Below are 21,948 nucleotides of genomic sequence, written 5' to 3'. Positions count from 1 at the left end.
AAGTGGCGACTGGTAGTCACTTGGGAAAGTGTTTGAATGTCTTTTAATGAAAGGACAAGCAATCTTTACCTTTAGTTGCTTTTAATTAAACTGTATTTTTTTTATTTATATATTTTCTTTATATTTTCAGATGAGCGGGACGCGATACAGAAGAAGACGTTCACGAAATGGGTCAACAAACATCTTAAAAAGGTAACACTTGCTACTTTGTCCATGAATAATATCAGTATTTGCTTATGGTTTTAAAAGAAGTTTTCATATCCTCATTCGATATTTGAACTAATAAATAAATCTATTGACCAATCACCAACTCGATATCAGAAACGTTATCTAAAAGAGAAATTTGATTAGATTGGAAAACTTCATAGATGGTACGTAATATGTACACATTATTATATTGTTCGATATTGTCATAAAGATAATAATATCGATAAATATTTGACTACAGCAACGAAACAAAAAAAAATATACTTTTTCAATGCTGATTATGCTGAGTTTCTTTCGCCGGTTCTTCTCAGGTCAGGGTATTTTCTTTTCCGAACCGGTGGTTCTGTTTCAATTGACCATCAGTATGAAAGTGTTATACTACTATATTGAATAAATCAATTTGAGTTTGAGTTTGAACAATTACTCAGGCAATTTTATTCGGAAATGATTCAGCGAAATATAAAGTTCTTTAAAGTACAAGGGAAAGTTCTGTTCAACCGTTCGCCCATAAATTATTTACATAAACATATGGACGCAAATATTTAAACGTTCTGGCGCCATGATATCATCTCAGCGGTAACGACATGATCAAGATGGCTACTTAACCAACTTAGTTGTAACGTACTCACCATTCGCCATAATTCCGATTCAATTATGATCGGTATCTTGTATTTGTTACTCGTTTATCTTATCTTTAATATGTATATATTAATACGATATATTATGGAATTGTGAGAATTAAAACGTATCATTATATTCGTGATGTGTTTGCACAAAAAAAAAAAATATTCGAATTTTGTCAGCAAAAGAATGGGTATTTGTCAATAGGATCTTTGTGTCTGTGTTTGCCCGTAGTTACTACTGGATTATTAGATATTCTACCACCAAAAATCAATACTTGGTATTGTACTTACGTTACGGTTTGGAGGATGAATGAGCCAGGGACATAACATTTTAATTCCCAAGCTTGATTTCACAGTGGCGGTCGAAGGAATGGTTAATTATTTCTTACAGCGCTTATGTGTATGGGTGTTGGTGACTACTTACCATAACCTATTTGATCGTCCGCCTACATACGTCATAAAATACATTAGTTCTTGAATAGTAGTTCCATAATAGAAGTAATATTATTATAATTTTTCGTTGTCGATTTTAACCATTTGATCGACTCGGGGCTTGAAAACTTTGGGAAACCCTATAAGTTATCCATTTGACAATAGGCAGTAAAATGTTTTATTTACGTAAATAAAATCTGGTCTATAGTTGCTCAATCAAAATCTGAACCATATAAATCACTATTTTCAGACTAAAGTGAAATATTTTACAAATCAATACTTTTCATCGTAAGATTTAATTGATATCCTTCGTTGGTAACTCAAATGATTTCTTGGTTGGCATTCAATGACATCATCATACCTCGTACGAACCTCGAATCATCATTGATGTCTATAGAATTCCCCAACATTTCCCCTGTTTTGTAATAGAATCGTGTGCGATAGATTGACAGCGTTGACATTACTGTCAAACAAAATTTATTAATGTCATGATGATCGTGAATTGACTCGTGAGCGTAGAATATTGATGAGACAAAAAGATCCTAACTGATATTATATATTCGAAAGTGAGTTTGTTTGTTTGTTACGCTTTTACTTCTAAATTACTCAACGGATCAGTGTGAAATTTTGCGTATACTTTGTCAGGGCTACAGAGAATATCTAGCACCTGCCCCTCCCGAGGTGGAAACTAGTAGTTTCTAATTATCTTCTTTCTCAATCTTAAGGGATCGTGAAAAATAAAAAACATGGGCAATTTAATGATGTAAAACTCAATTGACTTGTATGGTTCGTAAAAGCGAGCTGTCATACTATAAAATTGTTTTTCTTATTTGTTAAATTGCATTTCAATCAATGTCTGTTTACGAAGCATCCAAAGTCTCAAGGTGGAATGGACAAAAGCTGATTCGAGTAAATAATGGATTCCTTTGTCCAATATTTGTAAATATATTTGATTCATAACGCTTTGTTGGTCGCTCTGTTACGGTCCATTACAAATGTGATTCCTCTTTCCACTGTAAACATTAATACCGAACACCTTTAAACGTCACAATTCATATTAAATTTATTTTGTTTTTTCTTCTTATGAAATGGGTAGACAGACGAGTAAAAAGGCCATATAGTGGCAAGTGACTACGTATCGGTATTGGATTTGTAAGACATAAACCATCGCTTACATTGTCAAACACTACCAACCTTGGGAACCAAAATGATAAGTGCGTTGTGCCAGAATTTAGACTGGCTTGCTCACCCTGCAAACCAGATCGTAGGTGGTACATACCCAGACAGACTTCTACAAAGACCACTTGGTGGTACCTAATCAGTACAGATGTCAACCGTGAATACCAAAATAAGATATTCAGAATAAATGCAAATTCGTTCTATGCAAGTGCCATATCACGATGAAATCCGGTTTCTTAAAATTTATTTCAAAACTCTTATTGAATTGGTTCATATTTCATATCCTTTAGAGTTAAAGCAACTGTATTAACAACATGTGCGTTAATAACAAAGATTTTGTTTATAAATGATTCAGACAAAGGTTTCTTTATCCTGTGAAAGTAAGGATGTGGTATGTCCGTTATGGGATGTGTGATTTTCTTTAATGGTCGATGGGTAATGTATAAAGTATGTTGCTTTGCTGATTTAAGATATTTTCATTCGATTGTTTTGTTACATTAACGCACATCTGCCCAAGAGTTACGACACACTGGAAAAATACTTCCATAATTGAAAACAACAACTTCAATTTATAATACGGGACAATTATTATACAAAAACGATTGAATATGAGTCCTTTTTTGGCGTTTAAATTCAAATGTTACAGATAATTTTTTGAACGTTTTGAGAAATTCCAAAGCATAATGTGTTTTAAAATAATTGTCAATTAGGTAACAATCATGACTAGCCCATTGAAAATGCAAGTATGCAAATGAGACCAATCGAATTCCCATTCTTACAGTATCGTATATCAACATCTTGCTTAAGACCCACACAAAGGATGACGAAGGCTTTCGATGACGCACGTTCCAGGCATCTCAGGATGTTTTGGTTACATGACCCGGCTTACTCATGGAGATAATACTCAACGTGCATTTCGTTGTGAGTTGGGAAATGCATGTGACAAGATGTTTTAAATTAATGTCGGAGAGGATTATAGGACTTATTGGTCATCTGTTATAAATCAGATTTCTCTTGAGAGAAGTAAGCAGAAAAGTATTTAGGTGTTGAAATCTTTGAAGTATTTTTGTAATCGGATTTATTTGGTATTGTAAGTAAAATGATATACACCAAGCTTGTTTACGTTGTTCATTCGTATATTTGAGAAATATTACAATAACCGTTTGCATATTTTACCAGCCCTTCTAAAAGTATCCGAAATAAACCAATTTAATAAAGTGAAAAACTGTTCATTCAATTTCTATAGATATTAGAAACAATTGACAGCGAATGCCACTAATTTCAATAATGACGTAACTGAATTTCAATAAAGTGGGTGGTGTTTTAATTTGTGATAGACCACGTGCGACGTTTCAACACCATATCTGGTAGCAGATCACAATGACACGATAGTCGCCCACAGACTATTGGCCAAATACTGGCCCACGTTTGAAAGAATATCCTTATATTGCAATGCTCTGTTACTACACGATCAAATAATTTTAACTAGAGAGTCTTAATCCGATCCATGGCGTTTTATTAAATATTACAAATTAATGTTTTTAGAGATAACGCTGTCTGCGTTGCTAGTTTTGATGTTGGATAAAATTTCTTACTCATTGAACATAGATTATTCCCCTCTCTTTCTATCTTTTGTTTTTCATTTTACTTGCGATAAAGACAAAACAAAATCGAGTTCTTTTTCTGAATCTTTAGCAACCTTTAAAGTAATTAAAAATATAATATAAAATTACTATGAATAGTTTGAAGAGTAGGAGTAGGAGTAGATCTTTGTCCAAAAAACTACATTGGACTGCGATAGATTCAGTAGATAGATAGGTGAATAATCTTCACTGTGAATAGTATATAAATATAATTCGATTAACTTCTGAATGCATCACTAGTCCTATGCAAGCAAATAAAAATTATCGCCCTCTTAAGGCATTATGATATAACTCAAAGAGAGAAATTAATCATCAGTTTAATGTTATGTTATCTGAGAGCATGTCTGATGAGATTTGTACGGTGATCAAAACTAGAATAATGTATTTCAATTTCATCCTTAGGATGCACAACATAAGTACTTAAATCCAATAAAATAATTTGGTGTATGCTGTACTAATGGCAGTTATTAATCATATACAATGAGTCATGGACATTCCTGCGCGGTAATCCTGTTTCTCGACCGTTAGATAAACTGAACGACGTCAAGGTATCTTGCAATTTTAGGTCTTATGTGGTCGGAAGTAAAGTTTAAAAGATATATTATTCTTAGTGATACAAATGTATGAAGTCCTTTATGTAAAATCTTAATCAAAAAGCTCATTACGAGCGATACAAATGTAATCATCTAATTCTGTTCGAATGGATTAATTGATTTTCGAATTAAATATATCATATTATGTTTGTAACAAATAGGCGTCGTTGTCGTATGTTTGTTAATTTGTACATATTATTGTGTATACTACTAGAGTTGTCTAAAATTAAAGGCATCAGCAGTCTCTTCTGTTCAAAATATTTTACGACTTAGACATAATTAACTAATGTCTTTCCATTTTGTATTATTAATGCGATAGTCTGATTATGGTTTTATATAAAAAAATACCGCTCTAATATTATCCAGGAAAGCAATAACGAGATGATTATTACCAACTCAACAAAAACTGTTTTTAATGAGATGAGAAAGTCCAAAGAGTTCGGACAAAACACGTGTATTAATAACATTAATCTGCAGCAAAACCATAAGCAAATATGTGTGTTCTATCTAAGCAAATAAGCAATGTATTTAGTCTTATTAATGTAAAGAAAAATTTCCATTTGTTTGATTTCTCATCGCTGTTCATTCGGACTGGGAGCAGCATTGGAAGTATCTGAAGGTGTGTACATACGCTTGTTAGTTTCAGCATTATCAGTTTGTAGTTAGCCATCATTTGTAGCTATGTCCTCATCATTATCTCCCTCTGATACATTTGTTTTTATTTTATTTTATATGATATATTTTATATTGAATTTTTTTTTTTTTCATTTTCTTCGTGTATATTTTGGGATTTCACAGTGATGTCATATTTGATGATCTATCGTTACTTTGATGAGTTGACGCTTACATCATCATATATATATTTATTCAGCATGGATAATTTCTTTTTTAGTTCATTTTGGATTATCATGTGTATAATTTTGTCGTAATCGTATTTATTTGTCCTTATATTTGTATAATATCTTTGGTACGTTTACGTATAATGTATTTGTTACGGGTATGCAAATATTAGACTTAGTTAGTCATATATTTGTATCCATTACATCAACTAGTTATTGTATTTAGCTCGATGTAATAATAGGATATATTTTATTAGGAATATTTGTTTTGAAATATTGTACCTTAAGATTTAGCGAAAACATTAATAACAGACCCTAATTCTACAAATGAGTTTCGAAAAAGATAGAAAATCTTTAGAATTTTATGATTAGATTCATTTGCGTATCTTATCCAGGTTTTTGCATATTTCACGCTGCACGGACAGACATACACACGTCTACACGTGTGTGAGATTGTCAATAATCAACCATGTTGTCCGCCCCAACAAGTAAGTTGTGATTGAGAACGTTTCGATGTTGTTTTTTTTTTGGTAGATGATCAAGACTCCTTAAAAAATATCCAAATATGATTCATGTACTTCGTTTTTTTTTGGCTTTCTTTTTGGCATACAAAGTAACTGGATTGTCGTAAGTTACATGCTTTTTTTTGGAGTCGAACACGCCTGTTTTATGTTCTAGATTTGTTGTTGCTGCATTATATTTAGTTCAATAACATTTTAAGTTATGCTATTTTAATACTTTCATTAGCATGATTTTAGTCTGAAATAGCGATTGTCTTCATCTAAAGCTTCTTATTTATTTTGGTTTCTAAATTGTTTGTTGTTTTTATTTGTTGTTGTTTATTACATAGATATGATAATAATTTCCGAACTGCTCATAGATTCGGACCAGACTATATATAAGTCTTCTGTTATAGGAATATGATTGTTATCATTAGCTTCAATTGAAAGTAAATTATTAATAATATATGCACCTAATTTTGCATCAACAAAAGATGCTTGATGTTCCTCATTCCGAATTACATTTTTAACTATTAAAATGTCTTGTTTCGTTTTTTTTTTAGTCACGTGATATCAGTGTTATTTTTATTTTAGTCTGCGTGTTGTTTAACTTTGGACTAATTCAGATATTAACAGTTCGACGTTCCTGAATTGCCGAATAACCTATTACTAAATAACGTTCATTTGTTTTGTTTTTGTGATTAATTTTGTACCTTTTGTTGCATGAGCGTTGTTTTGTAGTTGAAATTGTATATACTAATTTAATAATTAAATAAAAGATAATGTCTGAGGATGTGTCTAAGTGGATCGTTTGATCTGATACTCTCAAGTTATATCCACGAATGTGACACAACCAAGTATATGTTTAGTAAGAATGTTTGAAGTAGTTTTCTTGATTGACGACATATATGTAGTCGTAGTAATGTAGAGGAACTTGTTTTAAAAATGTTGTTACCCTTTTTGGTATTTGATGGAAATTCTTTAATGAAAAACAAATTATTCAAATGAATCAATTCGCAAAGAATAAGAAAATTTACATTTTTGCTTTATAAAAACAAAAGCTCAGATCTGACATCAGTCAGGTTTTGATTTTGACACAGAAATTGCAGCATTTTAAAATTTTTCGTATTTCCAGGTGAACCGTCACGTGAATGATCTGTTCGAAGACCTTCGAGATGGCCTCAATCTCATCTCACTGCTGGAGGTGCTATCTGGCGAACACCTCGTAAGTATACGTTTACTAATCCAATAAATAGATTTCATGAATGATTATTCGTATTTGTCTAATATTTGTCATTGAAGATATGATATAATTAAATCTTCTCTCTTAATCAAGAGCTATAATTCTCGGAATATTATTTCAAGGAAAATCTCTCGAGACCGTTTGTCTGTCTAAAAGTGTTAATATAGCGTATTCCCTAACCAGCTCTGATAGTATTTCAAAATACGAAGTTACATCTAAGTATATACATATATATCTTATATGGTGCTGGTTAGAGAATGTTCAAATATAGTGGAGTAATCAGTAGGATTTTGCTAATTTAAAAAATTGACAAAATTGACAATGATTCCAATTTGATTAATTTTATTTTTTAACATTAATATAAACAGCAATTCCAATTTCTTGTATTGAACTATTGTTTATTGTATACTTAGAATTTCAATCCAGTTTCATTCACCTAAATTTAAACCTTTTAAAACATAAGTTAGGTGTTTTTGTTAGCAAACAAGAGCCTATGAATTACAATATTCAACTAAAAACATTGAATTTATAACGACTCTGGAAAAATACTATAGTATCCTTGGTGTATACAAGTCTTTTTCTTTTCTCATTAATATGATCAATAACGTTGTAGTTTTTGCGTTTGTTTACTCGATAAAACGTTTTACACGAGTCAATAAGTTATGTTAATGTTAAAATAATAATACACTGTTTCTACTAGACTACTGTAGAGAGACAATTATCATATAAGTATACTAGCGATGCCCCCGGCTTCGCACGGGTGCATTGCCATGACATCTCAGTAGAAACTTCAAAAATTATCAGAGTTTATTTACTATATTACCTTCCTCTGGAATCACTCTATATATTAAATGAAAACCTCATCTAAATTCGTTGCGTTATTTTAAAGATCTCAACATACATAGGGATATACAGCGATAAGCGACTTTGTTTTATACTAAGTAAATTAAAACAAAAAAAAAACTAAACTTTACTATACTGTGTAATTATTAACAAATATGCAACTGTTAAGATAACTTTTGACGTTGTTGTTTGGAATGCTTTAAGAAACACGATTTCGAAAAAGGAAACGATTTTTTTAATTCGTTTAAATGTGAAAATGGAAAGATTTCTGATCCCACACGTGAAATGGTTAGGGTATACATCTGTTCTGAAAATTGATCATTTTAATATCCTCGAAAGAGTTACCAATACGTATTAACCTTTTACAATTAATTATCGAATTCCCGATAGTATCCAATCAAGTAACAGCTGGTTAAGTTAACAGCCTAGTAAATAGCGAACGTAATATATTAAAGCAGGTGTGCCGGGGAAGCGATACCGCTATCACCCTTCCACAGATGTATCGGGGTTAATGTAGGCTAAGGACTTTAATGATATTAACGTTATGAGTTGAATTGAAAATTTAGTTAGCTAGTTAATCATTTAATCATATGACAAAAGACTTAAGGAAATAATTATAAATACGGTTAAAGGCAAAAGTAAAGAACTACCATTAATAGGTTGTCCTCATTATCATTACATGGTATAAAACAAAGTCGCTTACCGCTGTCTGTCTGCTGATTTTGATGGGATTTATTCAATAGAGTGATTCGAGAGGAAGGTTTTTGTACATAATGCATGGACAGTATAGTAAGGAAAATCTGACATTTTTAGAAGTTTCTAATGTGATGTCGTAAATAAACAAATTGTGTAGTATATTTATTATCAGCATTGCACCCGTGCGAAGCCGGGCGGATCGCTAGTTCTTTAATAAGACCAAGACAAGGCTGTCTCAGGTATTAGAGATTGCCTTTTATTTCGGAATTTGAGCTAGGTGAGAGATCTGTTCTTTGATCATTCCAAGCATAAATTATATTATCATATTATTTAAAAGTTTTGATAGTTTTTGAAAATAACACAGATAATTAAAATTGTTTGTTTAAATTATTTAGATATGTTCTATTGTATATTCAAATGTATCTCAACACGCATTTATAAACGAACGTGTGTCAAACAATGAAACTTGGCACTCCGTACCGACTTTCATACATTGTCCAAACTCGCAAATCATGAACTTTTAAACGTGCATACATAAGTACATCAGCTGATCACGTTTGCAATACGTCTTGTTTCTTTTTGCAATGTCGATCAATACAAAGAAGAATAGTCGTATGATCATTCCCTTATATAGGTGGTATTATATTTTGGTTAATAAATACATCATTAAGTTTCAAATAGAGAGAGTGTAGCTGAAGATTTCCATGAATAAAGCACTTACTCCGGTTTTAAATATTTAAAAATTGAACGCTTAACTTATTTATGACTTTTTTTTATTAATCGAGCAAAAGTAAATGTTAATAAATTCTTTTTGCATATTTCTAACAAATTCAGCATTTTCTATAAAAGCTATAGAGAAGATATAACTTATATAAATATAGCTTTAAACTGTTTTGTGTAGTTTATAATTAAATTTAATCGACTACGTGGTCATGAAGTATCTGTCATTCACACTAAAGGCTTTGTTTTTCATCAGCAATAATTACCAATTAAAGATTAAAAAAAAAAAGAAATACTCCAGGTTTAACAATTAGTTAGAATTAAATTAATGAAATTAAAATATAAGTAAGTATAATCATGAAATGAATATTTTATTAGGGAGATATATTCTAATTCAAATATAGTGTAATATATGTATGTGAGCTACACAATTACACATAACATTGATTGCTAGTGGGGCATAAATAATCCTAGTACTTACACGTTCTGAGCTAATGTGATTGATTGTAGCGTTTATTGAAACCGATTATTTCTAGATTGCTATCATTATACGTTAATGTCCAAGCTGATGTACATAACTATATAAATAACACGATACAAAAGAGATGAGGTGTCTCAGTAGTTAGAATATATGACTCTTTAACGAACTATGGTTTCAAAATCTAGATATCGCCAGATCATCAGTCGCTTAATTTGTGTTTATGATTTATGATCTGTGGTAAAGGAAAGCGTCATTAGGTAGTCTGTATAGTTAGGATAAAAACCTACCAGATATGTATGTATCCAGCATTGAAGCAAGTTGAGGGAATAAGCTACAATCCTCTTGAATCAAGGAGAAGAAGATCTCAGCTCTGTGTCAATAACACTTTGTCACTTTTTTATAAAAAATTTGGTACTATATTGAGACCAAGCTTCGATGTTATTGTATTACATCGTAAACAATGAAATATATTATTTGTTATTATAATAGTTACGGCCTTTGGTATTTTATATTTTTTTTCTAAACTGGCAATAACAATTTGATTTAATTGCAACGGAAATACAATACGAAAAACGTTAACATAAATGACTGTATATTAAATCATATAGTCATCCTTGAACCTGTGACATTTATTATATGTATATATGTATATGCTTTTGTATAGGCCTGTCTTGTTAGGAACACCCACTAATCACAGCAACGACTGTTAGCAGTACTTAGTATTGTTGTATTCCGATTCGAAGGTTGAGTAAGTACAGGCACAAGGGACATAGCATCTTAGCTCCTTGGGTTGGTTGCGTATTGGCGTTGAAAAGAATGTTAAATATTTCTAACAACGCCTATGGATGCTGCTATCTTACCATCAGATAACATCGCCTCCTGATATAATGAAGTTAAAAGAAATGTCTAGTCTATATAGTAATATAATATAACTCAATTTAAATTAATATCAACCCTTTTTTATTTAGCTTATACTGAAATGAATTTTATGGTAATCGATTAGGACTAAAAGTATCACAACAAAAGTTTTCAAGCTACATTTTGAATTCTGTGACTTTTTCTAAGTATCATACGACTAATCCTTACAAATCTTTAGCTAGACGACGTTATTATTTACTATATGTTTCCAAGTTCGATAAATTCAAAATATTCTGATGTCTTCTTCCAGCCGCGTGAGCGAGGTCGTATGCGCTTCCACATGCTGCAAAACGTCCAGATGGCGCTGGACTTCCTCAGGTACAAGAAGATCAAGCTCGTGAACATCAGAGCGGAGGACATCGTGGACGGGAACCCGAAGCTGACACTGGGGCTCATATGGACAATAATCCTGCACTTCCAGGTCAGTGATTATTTCATCATGAAACACTTGATTATAAGCATCTATTGGCTTCTCTTTTTAGATGGATTCATCGATTAATTGTAAATCTGGAAAATAGGGCATTCAACATTATATTTATTATTGATTAAGTATTATAACCTATTTACATATTCTCCATTAAGTAGAGATTGGCGCATTTTCCTTGTAATTATTTTGAAGTGATACGCCGTGTTTATCGATAATCGCGCTTCATATTACAAATCTAATTTAGTTTGAAGAGCAAAAGCATCGAAGCTGATAATAATAAGTTTTATTAATTTTGACGATTGTCTTAAACGTTAATGATAATCGCATACTTACTATACTATTTTATATCTCATCAGAAATGGATTAAATGTTCTAAATCGTGCAAATCTTAAAATAGATTTAAGGGTAACTATTAAATTGCAAACTTAAGCAACGTTTAATTTTAAACATAGCTTTGAAGTAAACGCGGTTCATACTATTTCTAAAAAGGTTAGTGAAGTTAGTAGCAATAGCAGTAAAGTGTTTGCATTTTTCGAATTTATTCATAGACAAACATTTTTTCACTTAGTTATACATTAAGTCTATTTTGAGATCAAAATATGTAACACTGATAAAAATATATACAATAATATACGTAATCATACAAATTAAGAGTGTTGAAATGTTCGTAATCCAACTACAAAATTCCGAAACTTACATAATATTACTCCTTAGTTAAATCGTTGAAACTGAAGTATAATTAAATATTATAAGATGATCACTTTCGTTTTCTTACATTTCACGGCTTAGTGTTTCATCTCGTTCACTAAAATTCACTCTTAAAGACTTGTTTTGTAATATAGTGTTTTATTTAAATTGGTCATGGATATGCTTGTTCATTACGCCTGTTTATAGAAAATATGGTTCCTTAAATTTATTATTTATTTATTTCACACACAAGTTTTGTTTACATCATTTAATGTCAGCCCTGAATTCCAAACTAGCTTTCGCTGTGTTTTGGAATTCAGTTCCTTCCCAGATGTTAGGTTACAAATTTCTTCTTCTTATTATAAAAGTAAATGAAAAGAAATGATTTGCCAATCTAAGTAGTGAATTAAAATAATAGGTTTATTTTTTTATGATGTTGCAATATCCACGACGTTCTTATTTCAAAATCCAGTCTTCTTATTCTAATCTCAGTACTAAACCGTTAAATGAAAGCAAGTATTGCGAAACAATCGTACGATTTGTGCTATACTTTAGGTCGCGCTAGATAATAACGTCCTCGGCAAGTTTCGTGTCATCTACATCTAATGTTTTCAATGATATCATTATTTGTACAGATTTACCTGTTCATAAAAAATAGGTCGTATGTTGTATAATAGCCTTATATGTCACCATGACATACATGACTTACATTAATATCAAATGAAGTGACGAAAAGACGGTGTTTGTACGCAGTTACGTACACGTTACGACCTTGATATTCTGACCTTTGCAAGACCTCATGGCTGGGGTGTGGTGAACTAAACTTTTTGCAATTGGTCACGGCTCTAATACAGTTACAGTTTTTGTTTTGCTTAATTTTGCATTTGCAGAATATACTACAATACATTCTACGAAGTATAGTCTATTGCAGAATGTGATTTTGCACAGGCTTACATTGAAAGATTGTTTGTGTTAGGTTTAGATCATCTTAAATCTATATTTTATATCGATTTATTGAGGATATCCAGATCTTCGATTTCGTCTACATTAAATTCAATACGTCAATTGTTAAACAATTAAGGATTCAATTTATCAAAAACATGTATTTCCTTTTCGTCTATAAACGAAATCAATATTGCTATGTTATTGTTTGTAGGTCCACTGGTATCTGGCATTTTGTTTCATTGCACTGGTTCTTCTTTGATCCATTTTGGCTCTTCTTGTTTTGATACATCAGACAATCTACTCTTTGTTTCATTAAGTACAATCCTTTTTTGCGCACGCCGTGATTGATTACCGAATATGTCAAGACTCTTATATAAATGTCATATATCAGACAACGAACTAAAAGATCACTTTCCCTCTCGTTTCTTTGTATTACGTAATGTTGTTCCGTCTCTTTCTAATCACGGTATTGTTCCGGTGCAATTCAATTGGATGTCTGTAGAATTTATAATAAGGAAATCGGCCCGAGAACCTGTTTCTTGGTATTAAGTTGTCTAGATCTGAATGCATGCATGCATGCTTAGTTACAATGAGCTTTTATGAGAAAAGACAGTCGTGTACCAGGAAGACATGACTGACATTTAATGGTACAACCTTAACTATGATAACACATCGCGTACAAATTGAGCAATATTAAGTTTCCGAATTTTCAAAATCTCCAATTCAGACAATACTTACGAAGTTACTCATTAAGGTTCTTGATTTGGCTTATGTTGAAGAGTTTTCATTGATTATGCAATAATGCTTTAGCCATTTTCTTAAATCGGTAAACATTTTTTTATATTTTTTTATATTCCTGGCAGGTTTCGTAAAAAAAACTTTCAATTACTTTAATATGATTGTGTATCATACAATCTTAATTCTCGATAATCCTTGGACCAATTGTAAATCAGTTTAAATTTCGAATTAAAAAAATAAATAATAATTTACAACCAGTATCAGCTCGAGCAACCTTAGGGCCGCATGGACATATCTGGCTATCATTGACTCAACCTGCCCTTAAACGATCGAACGTCTAAAAGTAAAACCAATTAAAATTCAGTACATATTGCGCGGTTCCTTTTCGCAATTACCAAGTAACCTACAGAAAGCAGTCAGTTGGCGGTGAACGATAAAAAATAATGATCTATTAATATGGTATTGAAAGAGCGCGTGGGCTGAGAGTCTGGCACACTTACTCGGCACCATATAAGGCATTATACAGCGTGTTATCAGGATGTGATATATCTTTCTGCAAGGTCGAATATGACTTGACGGGCGGTTTAAAGGTTGATAGATGTGGGATGCAATCATGAGAAATTTAAACGAGATGCAATAAATGTATCCGAAATGTCAGATTCAATTTGGAAATTTATCAATCTGTTGTTTATCGTTAAAGTAAATTATTTGTTTACAATGTTATGCAAAACTTTGTAAATAGAATCATATTACTCAGTATAAGGTTTTATGAATGATAAAAAGGACTTAGTATTTATTGATGTGTACATTTAAAAATGGAACATAAGGGTAACTACTGAGTTTCTTACCAGTTCTTTTTAGTAGCATATTCTTTCCGAGTCGACGGTAGTTTTACATTTAATTCAACACTTACTAGATAATGTAAACGTTCTTTTCTGAACCTACTTGAATGAAGAATATTTTGCTCTTGTAGTAGTTCATATTCCAGTTTAACTTCTCATTTATTTTCTCTATACCTCACAGATTTATAATCTTCTATTTCAATGACATGTGTCACTTATTTTGCTTTAAGTATTGACATAAACATTTTATATGCAATACAAGTGATCTGATTTATCACTTCTTTCTAGAATATGATTTGCTATTTTCTTCACGTCAGAATACTTTTATTATTGAAATTTAAATGGCTTTTATTGGGTACTTATCCATTTTAGCAATTCCAAGTGGCCTGGTAAAGCTCCAAGTTTGCGACCTTGGACTTATTGGCTAACAGCGACTCGAAAATAATTGAGATGCTTCGAGCGTCGCACTATGAATAATTCCTTAATGCTTAGTGTCGTAGGATATTATAATTTCTGCATTGTTGCGAGCACTTAACTGAATTCATGTTGCCATATAAATGCTAATTATTTTCATTTATTGATAGCAATGATTTATTTTTCTTCTTTATTTAAGAAAGATTTTCGAGATTCGTAGTATAACATGTTCCTAACCTTCTCCTCAAAGGGAGAGGACGACTTAGCCCCTTAGAATAATAGTAACTTCTTAGTCGGCAATCTGTACAAAATAAGAATTATTTGTAGTGACTAGTTCTAGTTTTATGTATTTTTGTTAATTATGTAAGGGATGTTACGATAGATCTCATGAGCCGTCGAAGGTTACTGAACCTCGAACTATCAGGTGGAATGCTACTATATAATCATAACATAGTATAAAACAACGTCGCTTACCGCACTCTGTCCCAATGTATGGTTAGATCTTTAAAATTACGCACTGATTTGGATGCGGTTTTTTTAATAGAGAGAATGATTCGAGAGGAAGGTTTTTGTATATAATACATGAACAATATAGTAATGAAACACTGACAATTTAAGAAGTGTCTAACGTAATATCGTAAATATACAAATTCTATAATATATTTAGTATCAGCATTGTACCCATGCGACGTAGGGATGCGTCGCTTGTATTTGTTAGAATATATAAAGTAAAGCCCCTGCCGGATACTAAATACAAGCAGGAAAACCATTCTTATCGTTACCACTTCATAGATGGTAACAACACTTGAAGCAAGTTTTCTCCATTAACTGGCACTTAAACAGGAATCGGATTCTAATTTCAAAATTGACAAAACTTTTACTTTTTTTAAATTTTGTTTTGTAAATTAGACTCAGGTCGATAAATATAAAACCTAGTATGCTATCTTTTTAACTTATAGCCATTATATTTATTTTCAAATAATTGTTCGCTATCCCTTATTGGTTTTTATTTCTGTGGTTTCATTTATTAATGAATACTGTTTTTTATAATGATTCGGCAGATATATATTTAGATTTTATCATAATGATTATAGTTCATTTCGATATGATAATAAGGACCGATAAGATTATTTTTCGGATTATGATTTTAAAATAAATAAGTAACAAAGTTTACTTCTATGATTTTTTTAATGTTTGTTTTTTTAAATCAACCTGTATACAATCCTAGCTCCTTATAAGTGATGTCATGTAAAATAATACAGATATGTTTATTCATAGATTACTTGCGATCGTTTATGCAATGTATTGCGAAGTTGTCCCAGCTCAGATAGTGCAAAACTATCTTAAGATTATCCTTTATGTTGTCAATGAAAATTGTACCTTATATTATGACGATAAAGTACAAAATTATAGTTCGCTGCTTCTCAGATTCACTTTCTGTAATATTTTGACTACATGATAACTGTAATTTACTATTTATTTGGTTTAGAATAAATATTACCTGCAAGCATCTAAAGGTTAGAAACAAGGTTAGAAAACGCGAATATCAAACGTTTATTGTGGGTTTAAACCCAGGAAATTTCCAAAGAATTTTTTTATTGCAATTTTGGTTATAAATTAACTCAAAAGAATATCTACACGGGACAGGTAGAAGACTACCACACGTGTATCCACCATTCCGCATCAGATTAGCTTGGTTTGATTATATCCATTTTAAGGGATGAAAGGAGACGAGGGCATAGCCTAGCAGTTGGGTATTTAAAGGCTGACTATTTACTCAGTTCTTACTTAATAAAAACATAATCTATACTTCTAAACTAATATTATAAATGTGAAAGTAACTCTGTCTGTCTGTTGTTCTTCCACAACCAAATCAATGAACGTAATTTGATGAAATTTTGTACTAAGCAATCTCGGACTTCAAGGAAGGACATAGGCTTCATTTTTGCCTAACACTTGTCAACCAACTCCCTAAAACAAGCGAAGCCGCAGGCGACACCTAGTATGCTATAAGACGGCCTTATAAATTGTTTTGTATTCAGAAGTATGTTGGGATATAAGATAAGCATCAAGTCGCCTTCCTACTATTAATTAAAAAAAACAAGTAATCTATAGTATGTCATAATATTCCATTAATGATAAGATCGTTTAGATATAATAATGATAACGGTGTTAATTACACAATTTCTAGTCGTAACTAGACAAATTTGTTAATTAAGAAAACTAATTGTCGCTCCCGTATTCGCTCGTTTTCACACCAAATCAAATTCCATTCAATAGTTTGGCTGTAAAAGAGTGACAGTCAGAGAAAAATAAATAAAGAATACTATAGCAATGCCCTAAATAAATTAATCAATATAAAAACTATTCAGTTACTGAGTGACTGACAGACAACGCACAGCCTAAACCACTGGACCTAGAGACTAGAAATTTGGCACATGTATGCCATAAGTGTCCTAGAGGTGCACTGAGAAGGGATTTCTCAAAATTCCCACGGGATAGGGAATAAATGGGATTTATATTTTTGAACCAAAGTAGCTCTATCTCTGTAACTGTATTTATTAGGGTTTTCAAATTTACAATGCAAGTAGGTTATAACAACAATTAAAAATTATTTTAGGATATTTCAGGATTAAACGGGACTTGTTACTACTATGTTCCTATTTACCGCTCCTTTTAAGCTTATCACTTGAATTAGGAGTGGGGATGACAATAGTCCAAGGAATCAGGAAATCAGGAACGATCTTGCGACTCTTTACATCGCTTGGCGGCCCGTAAAACATTGCGCTACTGACAACTAAATATATAATATTAGTATAGACAAACATACACGTGTAAAAGGGTTACTAAAAGTGAACTACTTTTAAAAAGGTAACTGTTAAGGTATAAACTCGAATCTCGATATATAAAACCTATTTTTGTTTCGACCTACTTTCATTATTAAAATGTACGAAATTGATAATATTGCATTTTCATGTCCGTTAAATTTGTATTCTGAATGAATTTGTTCATCTATATAAGTAATTAGTTATCAGAATTACCGTTTGTTAATTACCTTACATTACGATCACAAAGACGGAAACCTGTTTTAGTAATTGAAGGCATTATTGAATACCTAATGTCTTGAAATTAAAGGTCTTTGCGTACCCTGCAAAGTCCATAAAACCTTTTCAAATTCTAATACCTAAGTACTACTAACGACCCGCCCCGACTTCACACGGGTAATTGATATCTATCGTTATATTATGATCAAATTACATAAAATCATTATAAATTGTAGCCGATGTGTTATTCTGATGTATAACCTATATTGCTGTAAAATTTCATGCAAATCCGTTTAGTAGTTTTTTCGTGAAAGAGTAACAAACACACATAAAAGTAAAAGTAAAGTAACAGCCCGTAAATTTCCCACTGCTGGGCTAAGGCCGCCTTGCCTATTAAGGAGAGGGCTTAGAACACATATCCACCACGCTGTTCCACTGCGGGTTAGCGGAATGCAGAGGCAGAATTTCGATGAAATTAGACACATGCATGGTTCCTCACGATTTTTTCCTTCACCGCTGAGCACGAGATAAACTATAAACACAAATTAAGCACATATATATATATAGTGGTGCTTGCCTGGTTTTGAACTCGAAATCATCGGTTAAGATGCACGCGTTCTAACCACAAAGATACATACATCCATCCTAACAAACTTTCGCATTTGTAATATTAGTAAGAAGTGGGATTTGTAATCTTTGATTCTGTTATCTGTGCCCTGTTATACCTATAGTTCCCAAGCAAACTTGTCCCATTAAACTTGCTAATTTGAATACTATAATTTTAAGTACAAATTTAAATAGTATTGAAGTTATTGTCTTACAGTTAGCTAGGGACATTGTTAGTTAGGTCGCGGGTCGACGGCCGGTGCGCGTGCGCCGCTGTTTGTTATAACAATACCAGATGCGTATAATACGTTTCAAATATTTGTTCGAATTTACGAGTTTACAAGAAAAAATGTATGATTTAAATTGCCTACACCTTGTTTGAAATAAAATTTGTTAACTTTCAAAATGGGAAACTTTAATAGTTTTTATTTAATTATATGAACTTAGTAAATATTAATATACTGAATATAGCTTAAAACATAGCTTAGCATTATTAACTGAAACTGTTCTTTATAATTTGATTCTGGTATATTATATCGAAGGTAATAAAAATCTAAAAAAATGACTGCACAATTTCAACTTTCGAAATATTTCGGAAATGACGTCACGTTGCTTAACTGTACTGACCTTTGAAGCGAGGGTGGGACGCAAGGTCACGGAACAGATGTCACGCCCACACAACGCCCGCGCACCCTTATGTAACAGCCGGCGAAGCCTTGAAAAGGGTAGAGGATTTTGTTACGTTCAGTGGTAAATACGGATCATGGCCAAGAGGTCGTGGGTTTGATGGCACCTTGTTAATTATGTTCTTTTTTTTATAGTGTAGGTTCGCGGACAAGCATATGGGCCACCTGATGGTAAGTGGCTACCATCACCCATAGACAATGACGCTGTAAGAAATATTAACTAATCCTTACATCGTCAATGCACCACCAACCTTGGGAACTAAGATGTTATGTCCCTTGTGCCTGTAGTTACACTGGCTCACTCACCCTTCAGACCGGAACAAAATAATACGGAGTACTGTTATTTGGCGGTAGAATAAATGCATAATCGATTCCCTAAAAAGCAAATTGCGTCAATTCGTCGGTACTCAAGTCTGAAGTGTATCCTTCCGAACCAGTTAAGTAGAATTTCTGCTCATAAATTTCGAAATACATTTGTGCTTTAAAAAAAATACCGGCATTAATCGATTAAAAGGCGCCAAACTGGATTCCAATTTCAAATGCCACTGTATATAATTATAACACTATGAATTAGATACAAAAATGTTGTCATTAAAAAATAGACACGATGTTTACTAATTATGACAGTTTCAAGGAACAGGCCAACGTTGGTCCAAATGATTGCAACACAGTTGTTTGGACCAAATCAGTGTTTATGACAAAAATGTTCTCTAATAATTGGCAAATAGGTGTTCAATTCGCTCGTCAAATGTAACTCGTCTTTTCAGAAAGCATATATTATTTAATAATTAGAAGGTACGTAGAAGAAATATATTTTCAATGCGCTAACTATTTCAATGTCACAAATGACACATCCATTACTCGTAAATGCAAATTGATCGTAATAAAATAAGTAATATAAATACCAAGATCAATGAGACCGACTTTTATAACTTTGTTATGATTATTCAATTCATAAATTATTTATTTAAATTATTTAAAAAAAGTTCGATGTTTAAAAAAAGTCACATAGAGTTAAAATTACACAAATGGTTAAAATTTGTACTTGGATTTCTATAAACTTGTGGCGCCATCTGTTTTATAAAATATACATCGAATTGACGACAATAATATAACATGTACAGTCGTCACGTCTATAATTATATTGAATAAATGATTTAAATATTTTATTTGTCCACGCAAACTCTAGCAGACGATTATGGTAAGTCGTCAGTTATCGAAATATCGCTAAAAAGCCTTGCTTGCTTGGTTTAAACTATATGACGCTAGATGGCGCTCTACCATAACAAGCAATGGTTCGTATATATGTTTGCTAAGCTTCGCTTGGCAACGCTTTGCGCCAGCGTTCAATAGATGGCAGTACTTGTTGTGAATTATATAGTTCACGTGTTTCATTAGACTAGTGAAAAATCCATAACATTGATTAATACAAACGACTTCATATCATCGCTTAGTTAATACATCGTATTTTAAAATAAAAAAATAAGAGAAAATTGTACTTGTGTATTTAATGTTTCATATTTTGTTTTGATTGGGGTCATAATCAATAGAATTAATACTTAGTAAAATAAAATTAATTCTGTTCATTAATACACACACACAACCAGACATATTTTATTACACAATTACTATATGTTGTTTTTTAAAATAATGTGATAACATTGTTTGCAAACAAAAAATAATTCAACGGAATGTCGTCCACCCATTAAAATAGCCCACACAATGCATAATAAGATACAAAGTTCCTATATATATTATAATTATATTAATTATATATATTAACAAGATCAAGAGTAGGAGTTATTATGATTAATAATTATTACATAATTAATAGTATACATAAAATAGATTAGAGTATGATTCTAAACATTCTGAAAACTTAACATTATGACATCATAAGGTATTTTAAAAATCATTGATAAGTAAAACGTTATTTCCTGACAAGTACAGAAGTGAAATGGATATTGTAATGAGTAGGTTTGGGTAAAACTTTCATAATTTGAATTTCGCAATGAGGTTTTTTTGGTTAGAAAATTAATAATAAAGTTGAAAAAGGTTATATATCTAGATGTTAATATTAATTTATGTGTGTGTTTCATTACACTGTTAATTGAGAAATACTACAGTATATTTAAGGAAGATTGTCTTTTTTTGTCTGAGAAAAATTATCAATTGCGAAGTCACTATAATTATAATATAAAGAAAACTATCGATACAATTACTAAATATTGATTTATAACTACATAATACTTGGCGTGGCTTCTATGATATCTCAAAACTTTTTACGATGGAAAGACTGCAGAGAGAGGCTTGGCTTTTTTTTACATTAAATGTTTTTGACGGGATTTAAAACTTACTTAATGGTGTCTTAACTAATTCATAAGGCGGAGTTAATAGTGATTATGTTGACCTTTGGTGCGCTTTGTGAAGCCTTACGCGGCGTGAAAACGATATCGAGTATCCTCTAATCTATTACTTCTCGTACGTACTTCCTTCCCTGTTTTCGTTGCTTAAATACCTGAATAAATGAATAATTTATTTCGTACCAATGATATTCTAATAAACAGATATGTTATATCCATACTAAACAACAGAAAAAAGTGTGCCGCGCCGGGGACCGTTTATTTTATTTTATTTTTACA

At 31.7% G+C, this 21,948-nt stretch overlaps 1 protein-coding gene and 1 long non-coding RNA gene across 8 annotated transcripts in view; one reads left to right on the top strand and one right to left on the bottom strand.

Moving 5' to 3' along the window:
• LOC124540331 (microtubule-actin cross-linking factor 1) overlaps positions 1-21,948 on the top strand; it is a 297,681-nt gene that overhangs the window by 133,355 nt on the left and 142,378 nt on the right. For all 7 annotated transcript variants that reach the window (XM_047117836.1, XM_047117847.1, XM_047117846.1 and 4 more), the window contains 3 exons: positions 131-192; positions 7,152-7,241; positions 11,168-11,338. In XM_047117836.1, the coding sequence (XP_046973792.1) occupies positions 131-192; positions 7,152-7,241; positions 11,168-11,338 (323 nt within the window). The remainder of the gene's footprint in view (positions 1-130; positions 193-7,151; positions 7,242-11,167; positions 11,339-21,948) is intronic.
• Positions 11,349-21,849, bottom strand: LOC124540333. The gene is made up of 3 exons (XR_006967131.1): positions 21,664-21,849; positions 19,248-19,335; positions 11,349-11,424 (listed from the first exon to the last, which is right to left on the bottom strand). It is a non-coding gene; the product is annotated as an uncharacterized LOC124540333 (long non-coding RNA).

Source organism: Vanessa cardui, chromosome 24 (genome assembly GCF_905220365.1).
Source record: "Vanessa cardui chromosome 24, ilVanCard2.1, whole genome shotgun sequence".
Lineage (NCBI taxonomy): Eukaryota > Metazoa > Arthropoda > Insecta > Lepidoptera > Nymphalidae > Vanessa > Vanessa cardui.
Note: the sequence above shows the minus strand (reverse complement) of the source record. Positions and strands in the feature narration are given on the sequence as shown.